Source organism: Chanodichthys erythropterus, chromosome 20, assembly GCF_024489055.1.
Source record: "Chanodichthys erythropterus isolate Z2021 chromosome 20, ASM2448905v1, whole genome shotgun sequence".
Lineage (NCBI taxonomy): Eukaryota > Metazoa > Chordata > Actinopteri > Cypriniformes > Xenocyprididae > Chanodichthys > Chanodichthys erythropterus.
The window spans coordinates 4080363-4100596 of NC_090240.1; the positions used below are offsets into that span (position 1 = coordinate 4080363).

Sequence of the window (20234 nt, forward strand, 5' to 3'; positions counted from 1 at the left end):
TCAGGATATTTATTAATATAACTCCGATTGTGTTCATCAGAAAGAAGAAAGTCATATACACCTAGGATGGCTTGAGGGTGAGTAAAGCTTGGGGTCATTTTCATTTGAAAGAGAACTAAGCCTTTAACAGAAATATCTGCGTTTCCTTCTGTGTGCGTGATCAGCTCTTGCGTGCGAGCGGACACAATTCCTGTGTTCGACCCATCAGAGAGTCCTGCATTTATGCAAGCCCAAAAATGGAGGAGTGTGGAGTAATAAAGCGATGAGGAGGCTCTGGATGGAAAAGGGAGATTGGGTGTCCTGGCAGCTGCCAGCAGCTGTCCTTCTCCAGTGTCTTTGTTTAAAACATGTCATTATGCCAAAGGGCGGCGCGAACCTCCTGAAACAAGCCCCGTCGAGCACAAACAACTCCCACCAGAGCAATATTAAAGAACTGTCCCATCATGCCTCTGTGTGTGTGGGTGTGTGTGTGTTCGGATTGGGAGTTTGTCCTCTCCACAAGAATTCGTACTTTTGAAAAAAGGGAGAAGTTAACTTCATTTAAACTGGCTAATGAGTCATTTTCCATAATTTCCATAATTGTTTGGATCTATGATTGCATTACCATAACAATCCTATTATAATCAAGCCAAGAAACACCTTAGAAACTCAGCTGAGGAATGGATTTGGGGATTGTGAGGACTGTTACCTCATGGGACAGGCTGGCAGCAGCGGGCAGCGTTCCGTTCTCATTGGGCAGGCTGTCGTTTGGAGAGCTGCAGCCAGATACTGGAGTGCTACTGCTGCTGGGGGACGAATCTGAGAGGAACACAGACAAGATGTCACTTAACGCCACTTTAAACATGGGCAGCACATCAATACATGCATTACAGTTTTTACAATTGCTAGGACCACTTTCTCAATACTTATGTCACTTTTTCAAAACTCTTCACTAGGGTTGGGAATCGACAATCGATTCCAATTCTGGAATCAGATACTTAAGGTTAGGAATCTGATAATTGTTATAAAATTAAAAGTTCGAAAAGTTCCACCTCTCATACTGTATAGTGCGTGATACTGAACTGAGCTCTCTCCCACATCCTTTTGCACTTGAACGGACAAATACACACAAAAATATGGCAAAATATCCTGGTAAACACAGTTAGTTATGTCTTAAGTGAACATAAACAGTTGACAAAGAAAACGCATAACAGTATATTGGATCTGTGCAGCTCTTAAAGTGACAGCAGCCTAAAATTCCTGCAGCCATCTCTATAATAACATTAATCAAACAACAAAGGACAAAGAGAAAATTCACTCGCTGTTCTTGACTGAATAACTTTTGTAACTATATTTGTAATGTATATTTTATCTATAAAATGCAATGTTATTTTACATTTGATTATAGTTTCTGTACCTGAATACCTCAAAATCGTCGTATCTTTGTTCAGTTTTTTTTTTTTTTTGTGTGTGTGATTGCTAATATGTTTATTTGCTCTTTTTTATTACTGATTGTTCACTTGTCTTTAATAATGCTTCAAATGTATATTAGTTAGTCTAGTTTTTTTGGCTATGGTATTTGTAAACTATAGGTGTTCTTTAGCCTGTTGATTTTCGTTCATGTTATTCAGCTACAATGAAATGTAAGACTTGTTGATGTATGAATGTGAATGAAGTTTTTGTTTTTTACCTTAATGGAATTGAAATTAGGAATCAATCAGAATCAGAATCGATAAGCAGAGTCAGAAATGGAATCATTAAAATTTGAACAATTCCAACCCTACTCTTTACACTGTGAGCACAACAGCAGGCTATGGGCCAGATTTACTAAACAGAGCAAATTAGTGTGAGACCACAATCCCATAAAAGCGCAGATGGGAATGGAAAGTTCTGCGTCAAGCGCAAAATGGGTTAAGACATGCTTTCTTTGGGTGCTAAATAATGGCGCAAATACCAATAAATTCACTACAGAAAAATTTAGCAAATCACGTTGCATGATTTATTTAAATACTCCTCGTAAAATAACTGTGTTCATGCCTTTTTTTCACTAATTTCTGACTGTGTGTCTTTAGTAAAATCTGACATAAGTTTTTTTAATGACAAAAGAGGGTTTGCGCTGGCGCAAGTTGTTAGTAAATCTGGCCTTAAGTGGGTTAGCTGTGGATCATTACATCTTTCAAATTACAGTCAATCAGACACAAATACTATCAAAACTCAGGCCAGTTTGATAGTTGACAGGCCAGTTTGCCAAACTGTTAAATTTAAGTTCAAAACCTAATACGAATAAAACAGCAACTTGCAACATTTCTACAGTAACACCATAATGAAATATATTCCAAATCTAAAAAATTAAATACTATCAAAACAATTAGAGGTGTTAGTCTTTCAATTTTACATATAAAATGTTATGTTACACATTACATACTGCAATTAATTTTAAACAGTAAAGAGTGTCATTCTAGTTTAGTAAAGAATTTATATATATAAAAAAAAAACAATATTGCATAATGCCACCTGTTATAAGTGTTTGTTTTATGAGTGACAAAGTGTGTTTGTCGGGTGACAACCTTTATGGAAGAATTAATTTGAGACATATATGGACTGTTTTGGTAGTTTCAGTGCATTTTGGATGTGCAATTTACTGCTGTGCCAAGCTGTAAGTTAAGGAGATCTGAGTGAAGAGTTTTGAAAAAGTGACCTGAATACTGAGAAATGTGTCCTGGTGATCGTTAAAAAAAAAAAAAAAAAAAAGTAAATTGATTCCATATGCTTGGTAAATGAATATAACTATGCAACAATGTTACTTTAGCTGACAGCAGGTCTACATAAGAACATGGTGGTTCAGTTACCCAGCGTATCAGGAGCGCGGTGCTTGACGGTGGGCGGTGCGCTCTCTTTGCGTGTCAGCGGACTCTTACGGGTGTTCAGATGCTTCTTTAACTTATGCTTCACCTTCAGGTTGGGCTCTGAGGCTGCGGACAAGAACAAAAAACCATTAGCATTATAAAAAAAGGATGACAAACTTTCTGAAAAGCTTTCGATCTGGTTTTGGTCTTATCGTAAAAAATGATCAACTAGCTCATTTACTGTACTTCTGCAGGGTCAATCATTGTTTGTTTGCTCAATAAACATACTACATTAAAGGGCAATGTGTTGTGTCATCACTGTGCTGTTTAAAAGTAGCAATTTGTGATGACAAATAACAACCCAGCGTATAAACCACAACAAACAACCAGCAATGTGTTCACAGACAACCTAGGGGTTATAATAACTGCATGTCAACACCTGAGATTTAAATTGGATTGTTTGAGAGTTGACATCAATAATAAAGTCACACAAAATAGCCAAATAAGCAAACTGACGATTAGCATGGGCCAGGATGGGTAATTAGTTGTTCAACAACCGACTAGTGAGATTATGTAATGTTTTTTCTCAGATTTCTTTGGGCAGATGCTTTAAAGGGCACATATTTTGAGCTTATTTTTGGCTGTCCCAATTCAAAAGCTCCTTCAAATGCATCCTTCATACAACTTTCAGAAAAGTCCAGAACAAACATTACTGCCCGTTGTCAAGGACACCTGTCACAGTTGCTAGGTAGGCACATTTAACACATTTTTAGTCTATTTACTTGAATATCTGTCAGTTAACATCTGTATATCTCGAGAAATGTTTCAGGACTTTAATCATGAGAGAGCCAATGAGTTTTTTTTTTTCCTGACGCGTCAAGCAAACATGTTTAGGCCATGTTTAAGCAAACAAAATATATGTGTGGTGATGAAGGTTTATATGTGAACAAAAGCTTAAATTAAATCATATAAATTGATCGTGTCTCTTCGGAAGACTTGGATTAAACCACTTGATTCATATGCAGTGTTTCCCACAGCAGGATTTTGTGAAACTGTCTGGGTGGACCTCGCTTTTCCTAATTTCTATACTTACAAGAGATAAACACGCAAGCTTTTATTTTGATGGAAACTGTAGTCAAGCTTTTATTTTGACAGAAAATTAATTTTTTTAAAGCGTCAGTTTTGGTGGAATAGGCTTTATAAACGGAGGGACAGAAATCTCTTAGATTTCATTAAAATATCTTAATTTGTGTTTTGAAGATTAATGAAAGTCTTAGTTTGGAATGACACGAGGGTGAGTTATTGATGACAAAATGTTCATTTTTGGGTGAACTATCCTTTTAAGACCAACTAGTTGACTACTCATTCAAATTACACACCAATTAGTCGATTTTTGATTTAGAGGTAGTTTTGCACATCCCTATTGACCTTTAACCATTTATATGCAAATGTACCATCTACTTCCTTTGATCACACAGTTACAGCTCTTTGTTGCTGGTTCAGAAAAGAAGAAAGTCCCGAAATCTCTTCTCTACTTCCTACTAATTGTTTCTGTTATTGTGAAAACACTATTACACCATTAGCCTTGATTTCTGTCAGAGGACATGTTGAAAACTGTAATTCCACAGCTGGACTTACTCACCTTTACCAGTAAATGACATGAGTCTGCTCAGCATCTTGAGGTTATCATGTTAAATGTTTCTGCGTTTGATCATCGAGCACAAAGTGTTTTTGACAGACAGCATTGAACTGATATGAAGTGGACAGGTCAAGTGTTTGGAAACTCTCTCAAGGACTATTTGAAAACTCTTCTGTTCTACACTGAAAACTAAATGAAAACATGAAAAATAAAGAAAATGTGAGCGCTGTTTGCCAGTGCAAAACTTATCAACACAATGCTAGGTTGTTGTGGTTGAGGTGTTCTAAACTTTTCCATCACACTGAAGAAATCTGGCCAACCAATGAGATTCAGGCTTTTGGTCACATGCCCAGAGACGCTACTGTTAGATAAAACTATGACTAGTTTGTGATAATGAATAGACTATTTTGCAAAGCGACAATGAATAGCAGAGGATTAAGAATCCAGAACCAGGGTATTTGAGGTATTTCTGCTTTTCCATAAGCACCACCTACTGTCAGGGAGTGAGTTTGCATTTTCTTTCATTCGGTCTTCTGTTTTTTATGCAATGATCTGATCAGACTAATCACATACAAAAATCAGACCCAATTTGAGTTGGTGTGAACAGGCCTTTTACAGTTATGGGTTTGGAGCAAATCCTGCAGAACAAAAACTTTTGCGTATAAACCCAAAGGCTTCATATAAGTTAAGCCCAAAGTATTCAGTTTTATGTGTACGTGAGGGTCCGTGTACTGTGCGCATGTTTCAAATTTCGTCACCAGAATAGTACACTTGTACTGTACGTGCGATACCCGATTTTTGTAAACTTGCATACTTTGTACACGCAGGTCGCACATGCGCATTGAATTTTGCAGTAAACAGTTGCTCCACAAGGTGGCAGCACTGGCCTGGGCCGTTGTTTCACAGCAGAAAACCAACAACAGCAACAAAATACTGCAAAATACAAAGACATTTCCATTTGTCATAACTTCTGGAGAAAAATAGCACAGACACTGACAAAAGGCCTATTCAGACAGTACTAGTTTTCGAGGTGGACGTTAGAGAAATTTATGTTTCACAGACGTACTTCACTATTTTAATCCCGTCCAAATCTGCCATATCAGTGTTTTTCTCACACAACCTCTGTAAAAATTCGAGGGCAAATAACCTACTGATTTTCTGCAAACTCAACCTTCCTCTGAGAAATCTAATCCCGCCCCCAAATGCGAATTTCTGAGATTGCTGATTCTAATGCTTTTCTTCATGTATTTTTGACCTACCATTTTCGTACCAGTCTTCAGCATGGATGGATGGTATTTGATGAAAAAATTACATATACAATCAATAAATAGAGCCAAATCACGGAAACATTTTAATATCAGTGTCAGGTAAGACCAAGATGGTCACCGTGATTTTGCCAAGTAAGACATGTTCCTGGATCAACATATTTGTTGATCCTGGAACAACATTCCAATCAACCAATCAGATTTGAGGGACAAGTTTACAGTTTATGTCAAGTTTAGGCTTGCAACCAGGGTTAGGTGTTTCTACATCAATGTTATTCACCTATCTGTCCCCTCTGATTTTAGGGATAAGTTATGGGTAAGATTAGGTTTAGGGGTAGGAACAGGGTTAAGACTAAATTTTCAGACTGGAATGTTGTTCCAGGATCAACAAAACATGTTTTGTTGTCCATGTCTTGCTTGGCAAAATCACGGTGACCGAGTAAGATACTTGTCTAGATTTCTCTGCTTGATTAAGCAAGTTTATTATACAGCCACTGCAAAAAAACTTGTGAAGTTTACTTAAATAGGGATTTTCTAATAAATTACATGATATTACATCACATGTGATGCATGCAAGCACAAGTTGTTAGTCCCTTCCGAATCGGTACATCACAGATGTCGAATGATAAGAATTGCAAATCAAACGTCATTTAGAAAACTAATCCTGCCTGAATAGGGCTAAAGATGAAACTTTCTAGAGTGCATGTGCGCTCAATACTTTGAAAGGCTACGCGTTTGACTGTACGCAGATGCTAGCATATACGTAAAAAAACAAAGTATGCTTTGGGCTTTACTGGATGTCCAGTCACAGTTATTATGACATAATAGCCACAGGGCTGACAGGGGGAGTGTTCTCAGCTTTCAGAGGTAAATGAGAAGGTTAGGCAAGGCCTTGTTAACACCGTGCTGCCTGCAGGCAGAGCGAGGCACTGGGAGTGTGTTTGATCAAGGCTGCGGCGCTGGAATGCTTCCACACAGCACACCTGCTACATGACGAGCCCTGCCTCCTGTTCTCAGGTGTGTGTGTGTGATCTGTATGTAGATGCTGATGTCATGCTTGATGAATGAACTGTCATGTGATATTTATATGGTAACACTTTACAATAAGGTTTCATCAGTAAACATTAGTTAACTACATTGGTTAACATGAACAAAGAATGAACAACACTTCTAAAGCATTTATTAACCTTAGACAATGTTAATTTAAACATTAACTAATACATTATGGAAATAAAATGTTGTTTATTAACGTTAGTTAATGCACTGCGAACAAACAATGAACAGCTGGATTTTTATTAACTAACATTAACAAAGATTAATAAATACTGTAACAAATTTATTGCTCATTGTTAGTTCATGTTAGTTAATACATTAATGTTAACAAATGAGACCTTATTGTAAAGTGTTACCGTTTAAATGTATGTTGGACGGTGGCGTACTTGCTCGTCTCAGGGGTGTTTCGTCAGGTCCTTCTCTGAGAGTTGGTTTTGTGGAGGACATGAGAGGTTGTAGGGGAGCGCTGGGATCTGGAACCAACTCCCTGTGAGAACACAAAAGATCTTTATCTTAAAAGCTTAAAATAAGCACATGAATGTGTGCACATGTGCACTTCAACAGCTGTGGGCGGTAATGAGAGTTGCTTCTAACCGGTAGGCCACCGACGGGCTGCTCAGAGGGTTGGAGTTCGTCCTCTCCAGGACCGCCTGTTTCTGTTTCTTCAGAATCACTTGCGCCAGTTTCTGCTTCACCAACGCACTGGCCACAGCACCTGTCAATCAATACAACCAGTCAATGGAATTACATGTCACTTGATTGGTTTAAACAAAGCAGCAATGCAAAATAAATAAATAAATAAATAAATATTTTGTGTGTCAGACATTTGTCAGGTATTTATTTATTTTATTATTTTTAAAATATTATTATTAAAATACAATTTAATATCAATAAAATGGCAATTCTGTCACTTGATTACTTTAAAACAAAGCTATAATGTAAAAAAAAAAAAAAAAAAAAAAAAAAGATGTGTGTTAAATGCGTCAGACATTTGTCAGGTAATTTAATACTTTTAAAGAGTGTAATCAGCACAACCAGACAATGAACTCATGCCAACCCACATTAAAAACAGCTTTTTGAGTATCAAGTGTACTATTTTAATTTAATTTATTTTTTTATTTATACATTTTTTAATTATAATTTTAATAATACTAATATTTAATACTTTTAGAGAATGTGGCCTTCAATCTATACAACCAGCCAATGAAATCATGCCAAACCACATTTTTAAAAAGAAAGAGTCTCACGTATATTATTTTGATAATTTTTCTTTATTTTATTTTATTTTATTTTATTTTATTTTATTTTATTTTATTTTATTTTATTTTATTTTATTTTATTTTATTTTATGTATTTAAGTTGGCCGTGTGCTAGATTATTATTATTATTATTTTTTTTTTTAAATAATGCAAAACTAGTCATGAGTCACTGAACCAAAACAGTTTTAGAAGAATGCCAGCTCTGTTTCTATCCAGGGCTGTGAGCATGGCTCAGCTCTCTTGTGAAGCTGTGCGACCGAGGTTGCTCTGAGGTCGGGGGAAGGAAACGGCATGTTGACTCAGTGCCTCCCTGTTCTTCCAGGGCGGCCATTATGTGGCAGCGACGTCATAATGGCTCTAACCAATATGGTCAATATTGACACGGTTAATGTTTGCGCTACACAATTAATTTTACTTCTCGGCAGTTACTTTCTCTCACAACAATCTTATCAACTGTGATAAAAGACTCCAGCTGCAGTGATTTATCATCATGAAAGAGACACCTGTTTAACATCTACACACCTCTGATTGAGAATGACTGCAGGATATGCAGAAACTTGTTTTGAGAGAGTAATTAATCAAAATAATACATTTGATTGGACTTTTTCTTGTTTTGTTTTTTACAAGAACAGCATTGGGTGTTACAACAAATCATTATCTGCTTAATGCAGTCAGTTTATCAGCAAACCTGGTTGTAATAGTTTTAACACTTAAATATCTAGTAAAATATCTAGCTTCTGCCAGACCACCTTCCGTATTCACGTCACATCACTTACGCTTTTTTTCGTAAGATGAATAGGGAAGGTGTAGGATGAAGCGTAAGTGTTTTAAACTGTGAGAGGCATTACACTTTACAAGTTGAATACGGAAGGCGGTCTTGCGGAAGCTCGATATTTTACTTCATAACTTGTTAAATATGGATATTTTTCTTACAAAAATGCATCGGTTCGCTTCAGAAGGCCTTTATTAACCCCCCGGAGCTGTGTGAATTATGTTTATGATGGATGGATGTGGATGGATGCACTTTCTTGAGCTTCAAACTCGTTGGTCCCGTTCACTGCCATTATAAAGCTTGGACGCGTCAGGATATTTATTAATATTTCTCAGATTGTGTATATCAGAAAGAAGAAAGTCATATACACTTAGTGGTATTAATGTTTTGCCTGCGTGACCAAGAGCTGCAGCATGACACAGCCATCCATCCATCCATCTTTTTTTTTTTGGTCATATATCATAGCAATGCCATGGTTATCTTTTAAACAACTTGGAGTAACATGTAAATACATGTAAATATGGTAACTATTCAATTAAGTATTATGGTATTACCATCCATCCATTTAAGTCTTACAAAAAGCACCATGGTACTGTATGGTATGGTCTGGTACGATCTGTAACTGCTGTAACTGCCAGGTCATTAGCAGCAGTGTGACAGTAAATCACCTTTACAGAACAACAGGGCTCCCATGTTCAGAGACGAGACTCCTCCCATGTGTTTTCAACCACAAAGTTTTGTTTTTACTCACAGTGCTATTTCCTGAAGCGACCGTGGCCCTGTTTTAGTTGAGGTACTATTAAAGAGGGCATTGGCACAACATAATACAGCATTTCTCAGTCACTTTGGTAACTGATTTGGTTTCTCAAATCAAAATTGAATAACTCAAAACTGCTTATTCAATCTCCACATCATCTAGTCATTGCATGGTACATTCATGCAAATGATTATGAACAATTGTCTGATTTTTCCTACATTACCAATTGCTTATGTCATGTTGACCAAACTATATTATACTGGTTCTCTGTTAAAGGTGCCCTAGAATTAAAAATTGAATTTACCTTGGCATAGTTAAATAACAAGAGTTCAGTACATGGAAATGACATACAGTGTGTCTCAAACACCATTGTTTCCTCCTTCTTATATAAATCTCATTTGTTTAAAAGACCTCCGAAGAACAGGTGAATCTCAACATAACACCGACTGTTACGTAACAGTCGGGCTCATTAATATGTACGCCCCCAATATTTGCATATGCCATGTTCAAGCATTACACAAGGGCAGCCAGTATTAACTTCTGGATCTGTGCACAGCTGAATCATCAGACTAGGTAAGCAAGCAAGGACAATAGCGAAAAATGGCAGATGGAGCAATAATAACTGACATGATCCATGATAGCATGATATTTTTAGTGATATTTGTAAACTGTTTTTCTAAATGTTTCGTTAGCATTTTGCTAATGTACTGTTAAATGTGGTTAAAGTTACCATTGTTTCTTACTGTATTCACAGAGACAAGAGCCGTCATTATTTTCATTATTAAACACTTGCAGTCTGTATAATTTATAAACACAGCTTCATTCTTCATAAATCTCTCCAACAGTGTAACATTAGCCGTTAGCCACGGAGCATAGCCTCAAACTCAATGTTGTAAACATCCAAATAAATACAATACTCACATAATCCGATATATGCATGCTGCATGCATGACGAACACTTTGTAAAGATCCATTTTGAGGGTTATATTAGCTGTGTGAACTTTGTTTATGCAATGATAGAGTCGAGAGCTCGGGAGGGGGCGGAGAGTGCAAGCTATTAAAGGGGCCGCAGCCTGAATCGGCGCATTTCTAATTATACCCCAAAATAGGCAGTTAAAAAAATGAATTAAAAAAAATCTATGGGGTATTTTGAGCTGAAGCTTCACAGACACATTCAGGGGACACCTTAGACTTATATTACAGAAACTCTTTCTATCATGCTAATCAACGTAACCCCAAAGCTAACCTATCATAATATGTATAGTCTCTGTGTGTAGACATTTTTATAAAGCAGTGTTCTATAATGTGCTAATTAAGTACACAGTAAGTCTCTGAACAGCAGGTATTGAAGGGTTTTTGTGTGTCACTCACTCTGTTGACTCTTGTCCTTGTGTTTGAGCTGCTGTAGCTGCTGTTTTGCTTGCTCCTGGTCTCGTAGATGCTGCTCCATGTTATACTGCTACAAAAAGAGTAATTTCGTCATAATTATTGATAACAATGCTAACTAGCTTATCATGGTTATTAATTGCCCAGTTAGTACATGTATAATGGGCCTTATTCATGAAACATATTAGGGTAATTAATCTATTTGTACATAAATTGTCATTTTACATACAAATTTCTTCATCCACAATTTATAAAGAAATTATTTTATGTAAAAAGGTGCAAGTACATAATTCAAAAAGCAACACGTTCTGTTTTAAAGGGGTCCCATTTTGCTTTTTAACATGTTCATCTTCGCACGCTGCTGAATGTAACATTTTAGGAACAAATTACAGATAAGCCTCTTTTAACCTCTTCATCCAGCTAAAAACGATCACATCTAATGCTAGGTGTAAACAATGTTATGAAATCGCTGTATACACATGTAAAACATTCTTGTGAAATGTTTCACATGCTATTGTGAGGTTGTGTGTGGTAAATGTGGTAACACTAATGCTGACTCTCCTCCTATGTTGAATATATACCCTAATCATTAACTACCTATAAAAAGAGAATAATGACTGGTACAAATGTTGTTCAAGCCCTAATGCTTACCCTAACCTGAAATGACGACAATGATTTTCCAGCACCAATAAAGATGTTGATTGTGACATGAATGTGTCCTATTAGGCTAAATCACATTAAGGGAGGCGCTATTTAATTGAAGGCAAATAGTGTGGCTCTACTGACTGCACTGAGATCAGTGTGTATGGCACACGTACCTGTATATGCTGCAGCTGCGGCTGGCTGTACTGGGAACAGTGTTGCGGATTGAAGGGACCGATCAGCAGAGGGGGGTGCAGAGGGGACAGGAAGGCCGTGTCCGAACCTGGACGCACCAGACGCTCGCCTACACGCAGGTCCATGGGGACGGGGCCCGTGGGAGACAGTGACTCTTCTGGATGGACAGAGACACACACAGATTTATTATTAAAACTATTATGACATAAGATTACATAAATAGGAGGTTTTTTTGAAAGAAGACTTATGTTCACCAATAGTAATTTTCTGAAATATTATTACAATTTAAAATAACTGTTTTCTATGTGAATATAATTTGAAATGTCATTTTTCATTTTCAGCATCATTACTCTAGACCTCAGTGTCACATGATCCTTCGGAAATCATTCTAATATGATGATCTATGCAAGAAACATTATTATTATCAATGTTGAAAACAGTTGTGCCGATTCATATTTTCGAAACTAATACTTCTTTTTTTCAAGATTCTTTGATCATTAGAAAGTTCAACAGCATTTATTTAAAATAAAAATATTTTGGAAACATTAGAAAGTCACTACTGTCACTAAGTCATTACTGTCACATTTGATCAGTTTTATGCATCCTTGATTTAAAAAAAACTTACTGACCTTTTGAACAGTAGTGTATATTTCTTAAGAAAATGAAGTATATTTTAGCATGATTATTATTATTTGCACTGTGACATTATTTTTATGACAATTAAGCACATTTTCACACAAAATTCCCATTACCACAATTTTGCTTTTTATTTTTTTTATACTTTTTTACGTGTCTTCCAATTTACTATAATTCTCATTAAATTATTTTCATAGCTTTGTGTTAAGGCAAAAAAAAAAAAAAAAAGCAACACAAATATATCCATGTTTAATTTTCTAATTAAATTACATTTAAAAATAATGTCACACAATGCAAAAATCTCAATGGTTCTAAAACAGGCCTCTTTTCATTCTTTTTTTTTTTTTTTGTAAAATGTTTTTCACAGATTTCATAACATTCAAAATATCAATACAGTCACTGAGGTTCTCACTGTATAACTGAGGTCACCCTCCATCATTTTTGATTTAATAATTCATGCTCTTTAAAACAGTGACGGAACATTTCAATTGGTGGGAGAGTGAAGAAAATGCAGAAAAAGAGAAAAGAAAGAGAGAGAGAGAGAGAGAGAGAGAGAGAGAGAGAGAGAGAGAGAGAGAGAGAGAGACAGAGAGAGATAGAGACATGTGTGTTAGTACAAGTGCATGCTCCAAAATTTCCCTTACGGCACATTCCGCAGTGATATGAAGTCGGCCTGATTTCCATAAATTTTGCATGCTGCTTTAAGAATATTTGCATGGTACCAGTGACTCAATGGGATGCACTGCCTCACCCTTACATCAAGCCCTCTCACACAGAGCACACAGGAAAATCACAAACACACTCACAAAAACCAGCCGTGTGCATGTAGGCTGGTGCATATCTGGGCTACCACAGCTCTGATGTCAGTCATGTAGCTCTGGCACATTGCCCAGGTAAAACCAGAGCACGTTTATGAATGCGCCTGACAGATTTCTGATCTGAAGAGTTAAACAAGCACTTCAACCATAGAGTTTTCAGTATTTCCCAACTCTTTCCCACTTATTTCCAACGAAAACTCCCAAAAATAGCTGTCTCTCCTCATTCGCAAGATCTAGTGCCTCAGAAATTGTGACTCATGCCCTTTCGACGCCCCATAGCACACTTACTATTGTGTTCCTGTGAATTGTGACTGCTTTGTCACCTTTGTTCTGACACAAATCACAGAACAAAAAAAGGCTTTCTACAGCAGACCAATGAGCAGCCTGGAAAATGACTCACGAATGACTTCAACCGGTGAGGAACAATATGTACCTCTGAGCTGGTGTGTTATGCAAGAGGAGAAAACTGAGAAACAGAATAAGAAATGTGATCAAAAGAGATGACATGAGGTGGCAAGGGAAAGTTAAGACTAGTGGCGACTAATTTATACATCGCCAAGCTGTTATATCAGCCGTTATCTGGCATTTTTTAATTATCGCATTGGCCGATACTTTTCTTCTGTTTGGCCGATGTGACGGAAGCGGGACTTTTATTTTGACAGCATAGTTTGAAGTCCTTGAATTTAAACTATGCTGCTCTATATCCAGTTGGCTGCTATGTTGTTATGTATTTATGTCATATTCACTGTGTGCTGTGTGTAAAAATATAAACGTAAAGATAGTTATGTTGTCTTTATTTCAGACACATATTTCAGACTTCCTTTTTATTTATATTTTTAAGTTTCTTTAGTTGTGAAAAAACTATATTAGGATTACAGAAGTTGCGGTATAAAGTATAAATCTGTTTATTTTTTTAATCAAGTTCAAATAGGTTTTTCAAATCTTTATTATAATTTATAATAATATGAATATATTTAGTAAATTGATGTAAAATAAATATAACTTTGATTTCGGTATAACTTTAATCAGCTTACCACTAGTTAAGATGAGAAAACAGCACAGGAGTGGCGGGAGAATGGCCAGAACTGACCCTCTGGAGCTGTTTACATGACAAGGGATGTCCTGACATGTTCTGACACAGTACAGGATCTCCTCAGCCCCTTTTTAGGATCTTGAACTGGAGAAGAGGAACATCTTGGCACCGCAGCCCTGGATGCCAAACGTGTTTTGGGTTCTTGCTTCCCTGAGCTCTCAACATCCAGCGTATTCCCACCCAGACGTGTACAAGCCCCGCACAGCTCTACTGTATTCCAGGAAATAACACGACTCCCACATTTTTTCCCCTTAGCATTCCCTTCCTGATAACAGAACATTTACTATATTCCGCCCTGGATTATTCCAGCTTTCAGCATTGCATGGCATTCTGAGATTTGACCTGTCGGCACAACGCTGACAGATCCAGGAAAGGAACTCAAACTCCCAGAGGAAAATGAGACGGAATTGAACAATATGGTGTTTTCCGACCTTTAGAGTGCTACGGATATAAATATTCTTATTAAAAAAAAAAAGGGAAAAAAGAAAAAAAAAAGTAGTATACTACTAACACCTGAGTACACTTTTGAGTAAATATTATGGTATATGAAAAAATAATAATATTAATAATTAATAATAATTAGTAATAATAATTTAGTACCAATATTGGCTGTTATGGCAAATTATAGTACAATAAATGGTAACACTTCAGAATACTGATCCTTCATTAACGAATAACTACACAGAAACAAATGAGTAATGCATTATTAAGCCTCTAGTAACTACTATTAACTAACAAGAAACTCTGATATGTGATAGTTCACTATTAGCTAATCAGTAACTACTATTTTTTTCATACCTCCCAGAGAACTACTAAGAACTACTCTATACAGGTTCATAATTAACATGAATAATGCATAATGTATAATTAATTCTCAAGTAAAGGTCATGGTAACCCACTAGTAATGACTGAAATATTACCAAATCCTTCAGAAGGAATTATTAATTATTTGGATCAGTATTATAAAGTGAGAAACATGATAACTCTAGTAACTACTGGAGTCATTGTAAACTTTTGAAGTGTTGGATAGTAATAACTCATGAGTTACTACATATTTCTAAAGGAACTGCTACTTATTTGGATCAGTATTCTAAAGTGAAGATCATGGTAACCCACTAGTAATTACTTAAGTGTTACCAAATACATCAGAAAGAATTACTGTACAAAACTGTACAAAAATTTACAAAAAACCTCAAAAGTTTTTCACTTCAGAATACTGATCCAAATAATTAGTAATTCCTGAAGGATTTGGTAATACTTCAGTCATTACTAGTGGGTTACCATGACCTTTATTTTAGAATTAATTATACATTATGGATCATTCATGTTAATTATGAACCTGTATATAGTAGTTCTTAGTAGTTCTCTGGGAGGTTACTGATTAGTTAATAGTGAACTACCACATTCAACTGAGGACTATTACTTACTAATTCATTAAGAAGTTTCTTGTTAGTTAATAGTAGTCACTAGAGTGTTAATACTGCATTATTCATTTGTTCCTGTGTAGTTATTCATTAATGAAGGATCAGTATTCTAAAGTGTTACCAAATAAATAAATTTCCATCATGACAATTCTCGGACTTGAATTAAACAGCATTTTATTAATAAGAACAGAATGTACATAGGCTTTGTCTTGGTGGACTAGATGCTACGCTGCTGCTGCTGGCATGAGTAAAGGCTACTGTAAAAACATGCACATAAACACAGGGAATAGTCTAAGGAAAGTAGGGAGAACATCCTAGCAGTTCTAGGCAGGTGGTGCTGGGGAAGGTGGAGGGCTAGGAAAATTCCCATGCAGTTGAGCCAGTTCAGGATGGAAATAAATAGGTTACGTAGATTAAACAAACAGATTGATTGGCCAAAGCAGTCCGCTTTAGGAGAACTATTTTTATTAGCTGCTCAGAAGTGTTTCATGACTGAACTATGTATGTAACATATAAATAATAGAGGAACAAGTGTGTGTGTGTGTGTGTGTGTGTGTGTGTGTGTGTGTGTGTGTGTGTGTGTGTGTGTGTGTGTGTGTGTGTGTGTGTATGTGTGCATTCATTTTTGTACTCCTACTCAGAAAGCCAAACAATAGTGTAACTCTGAGCCAACTCAATAGAAACAGGGCAACAAATACACTAATAAAAGTGACAGACAAGCAGATATGCAGTGGAATGCACACAGGAATGTGTATGTGTGTGTGAGGGACATCTTCCTTCAAAGCTGTGTGACTAACTGCAGGAAAATATGTGCAAGTATTAATCTGCTTCTAAGGAAACTGTGAGTTGGTGAACATAAGCGTGACGTCGACTATACTGCAAACAAAACTGGTTGTAAAATGCTAGAAATTACTTTATTAAATCTGCAACAAATACTTGAGTTTATGGGTCAATATAGTTGGGGGTAAGTAAATGATTATGATTATTCAGCAAGAATGCATTAAACTGATCAAAAGTGACAGTAAAGTAATTTATAATGATTCAAAAGAATTATATTTTAAATACTTTTTTAACTTTCTATTCATCAAAGAGTCCTGAAAAAAAAATTATCACAGTTTTGACAGAAATATGAAGCAGCACAACTGTTTTCAACATTGATAACGAATGTTTCTTGATCATCACATTAAAATGATTTCTGAAGGATCATGTGACACTGATGACTGGAGTAATGATGTCGAAAATTCAGCTTCAATCACAGGAATAAGTTACATTTTAAAGGATATTTAAAAATTATTTTAATTAGAATTTTCGATCATATAAATGCAGCATTGGAGAACATACTTCTTTCAAAAACCGATCTCAAACTTGGTAATGCCATAGTATTCTCTGAGGTATCTTGGAATATTAAAGTACCATGGTATTTCCTTCTGATGCCTTAGCTATGAACATAGTAGTTTTTTTTTAAGGGTAATTGCTGGAAAAGTATTTAATTTCTTTAAATAAAAGATGGGCTCTATAAAATGTTGGTATGTGTATATGGCTCATGTTCCTCAAAGGACATTTTTTATTGGTTTTATTGTCTAGCAGACGAAAATTGTAAATCTGATCATTTAGAAAGGAATAAGTCATGTCGTATGAGCAATAGTAGTACTAATAGTGATCTTACTAGTAATTGAGATACTCTAAAATAACTGTATTTTTAGAACAAGACACCATTTAAACTAGGTGCATGCTTTTTCCTTGAATGATGTAGGACACTTGCATACCGACTGTAGTTGATAACTTCCTGTAGGTGCCTATTCATTATGCAGTGAGGAAGAAATGCTGGCATGTCAAAGATAATTTTAGGTTTTTGGTGTGTAATATCTCACTAGTTCATGTAATGTATTCTGAACACAAAGTGTGAAGTAGTTGTTGACACTCCTAAAAGGTTTTTCTGTGGTTCTTTTCAACATCATTAGATCAGATAATCACTTTGCTTGTCAAGAAGCATTTTTACTGTACAGGCTTCTTGAATTGATTATAGATAACTTTGAAAAGTAAAGACATTCTTGATGTTACAATATAAGTTTTTTCAGTTCAATGTATTCTTTGGGTTGTTTAAACAAGTTTTCTAAAGAAATAATTCCTTGCTTAAAGTTCTGTATTGAACTTACAAATGGTGTTTGCCTGTGCAAAACATGCCACTATGATGCCAGGGTGTTGTCATGCAGTTGTTAGGTGTCTAAAGTGGGGTTTAGTGCATAACTATGCTTGGCAGTTGCTATGTGTTGTTACTAGGTGGTTATTTGCTGGCTCCAGTCAAAAGAGCCCACCAGGTTTGGCTCATGTTCCTTTTTAATTCAAGTCTACTGGATTTTGACCAGTCTGCATCGGTTTTGGTGCAGGACCAGTAATAAATGCTAAATGAGACATTATTTTTTAACTAAAACTAGCTGTATTGTCACAGCAGTGACTATGAGACATGTATTTCCATGACTACCATCAGTTGGACAGAAAAAAAACACAAGTTGCAGTGTATAACACACTCCCACTTCCAGCTCTTGCACACCCTGACCTGTTTGACCAGCACAACCAGTTTAAAAGGCCTCTCTCAACACACTCTCGCTGTATGTCAAGCCATGTGTGTGAGTGGGTGTGTGTTGTTATAGTCAGATGCTGACTATAACTTCAGAAGCTCTTTGGATCAAAAATAACGCTTACAGGTGCCATCAAGTGTGACTGATACAGGAACTCATAATAACATAATCATACATCAATCAAAGGCGATACCTATCTTTGTTATGTGTTCTTTGAATTTAAAGCATGACTGAATTAATCATTAATATAGTGTAAATTTAGAGTTCACTTAAATGCAATGCAGATTGATTCATTATTCACATTTCATTTAATACAATTCTCTTTTAGTCAGTATACAGTCACAAAAAATTTGACCGGCCTCTATGCGATATAGAATAACCTTACAATGTGGAAACCATAGTTTCTGCCAAAATACTATATTGTTACAACATGTTTTATGTCTTATTCTTCTGTCTTATTTACAACATGACAATGTGTAGCCGCCACGCTGAATAGGATTTCAAATCACATAGGAATGTAGCTTTCATGTGATTTGTTGTCGTTCACACATGCTAAATCTGATCGGATTTCAATCGGATATGCACAAAAATCGGATTTGGACTGACAGTCTGAGCAAGGCTTTAGTTTCTTCCAAAACCAGCCACAACCATCGCAAGAGAAGAGTGACAGGATCCCACAACGACATATCAACATCAAATATTTTCTGATTGGCTGTGATTTTGTCACATCACATAGTATTTCCACATTCAGGAGTTTATGTTGCTAGAAACACTAAGGTTATAGCCATGAACTTATGCCAAATTCATAAATAGAAATAAACAGAAACAGAAAATTGTACATAAAACCATTCCAAATATATAAGAATTGAGAACTGCATTGTTTGTGCAAGTTATTTGCAATTAGCACGTTAAGTGTAACTAGTATTAAAGTCAGAATGAAACAGAAGTAGCGACAGATCTTCCGTAATGAACGACAATGTTCTGCAGCTGCAGTTACATCGTCTGCCACTTTAAACGCTTGCGCTCAATAAAGCAGGATTGATTCTGAATGGCTGCGTTTTTATCGTTCATCTGCTGGAAATTATATAATTTCTCTGTCATTTTACATAGTTGTGGTGAGGACTTCTCTATTCTCATACAGTAGAATTAGAATGGTTATTTAAAGGCAATCTCGGAGCAGCTAGCAATAGCAAGCTAGCTTTGAAAGCATGACATCCCAACCTTTCAGAACATCTCCAAAGCCACACCTCCTTCAAAAACACATGAACGCACACAGCAGAATCTGCAATGCATCACGAGAGACAGCATTAAATTACCTCATGTCTCAAAGCACGTAACATTACAATACTAATGAACATAAACAACTTACAGAGCTCTGACATAGAAACGCATAAATCCGAATCTGAAGATGTGAACAGCTCTGGGCTGCCATCTCATAATTATGTTTATGATGGCATGAACACAGCATAAGCTCATTGTTTTGGTTCAGGAGGAACTGTAAAACGTGGCTGTTGTTTGTTTGTGGCACTCGGTGACTATTTACAGCTCTGCAGAGCCTTACAGAACGCGCTGATGACGTGTGATGTCTGTAAATATATATGTTGACAGGCAGGTAGGACATCATATCATTGCATTTGGACTGAATGCAATGATATGGACAGACTTTTTTTGGTCCTGAGACACACACAGAAGATTTATGTACATGTTTTAGTATTTAGACCACTTCTATTTTTGATTTGCTATCAGGATATGAAGAGAGTTTTAACCAGTATAACAAAAAGTCTTTATCTAAAAATTTGCCTACCCTACCTTTAAACCCTTTAGCCTGATTTTGGTAAAGGTGGATAATGTTGGCTTGTCAGGCAGTGCTGAGCCTACAGCACTTGACCTT

The 20234-nt window shown here is 36.2% G+C and overlaps 1 protein-coding gene across 3 annotated transcripts in view; it reads right to left on the reverse strand.

Annotated features, from left to right (window-relative positions):
* hdac7a (histone deacetylase 7a) overlaps nt 1-20234 on the reverse strand; it is a 110916-nt gene that overhangs the window by 31407 nt on the left and 59275 nt on the right. For 2 of the 3 annotated variants that reach the window (XM_067372472.1, XM_067372474.1), the window contains exons 3-8: nt 11775-11950; nt 10942-11029; nt 7377-7497; nt 7139-7269; nt 2829-2951; nt 689-798 (exon numbers count right to left, since the gene is read on the reverse strand). In XM_067372472.1, the coding sequence (XP_067228573.1) occupies nt 689-798; nt 2829-2951; nt 7139-7269; nt 7377-7497; nt 10942-11029; nt 11775-11950 (749 nt within the window). The remainder of the gene's footprint in view (nt 1-688; nt 799-2828; nt 2952-7138; nt 7270-7376; nt 7498-10941; nt 11030-11774; nt 11951-20234) is intronic. The other variant, XM_067372473.1, reaches the window with a different exon arrangement.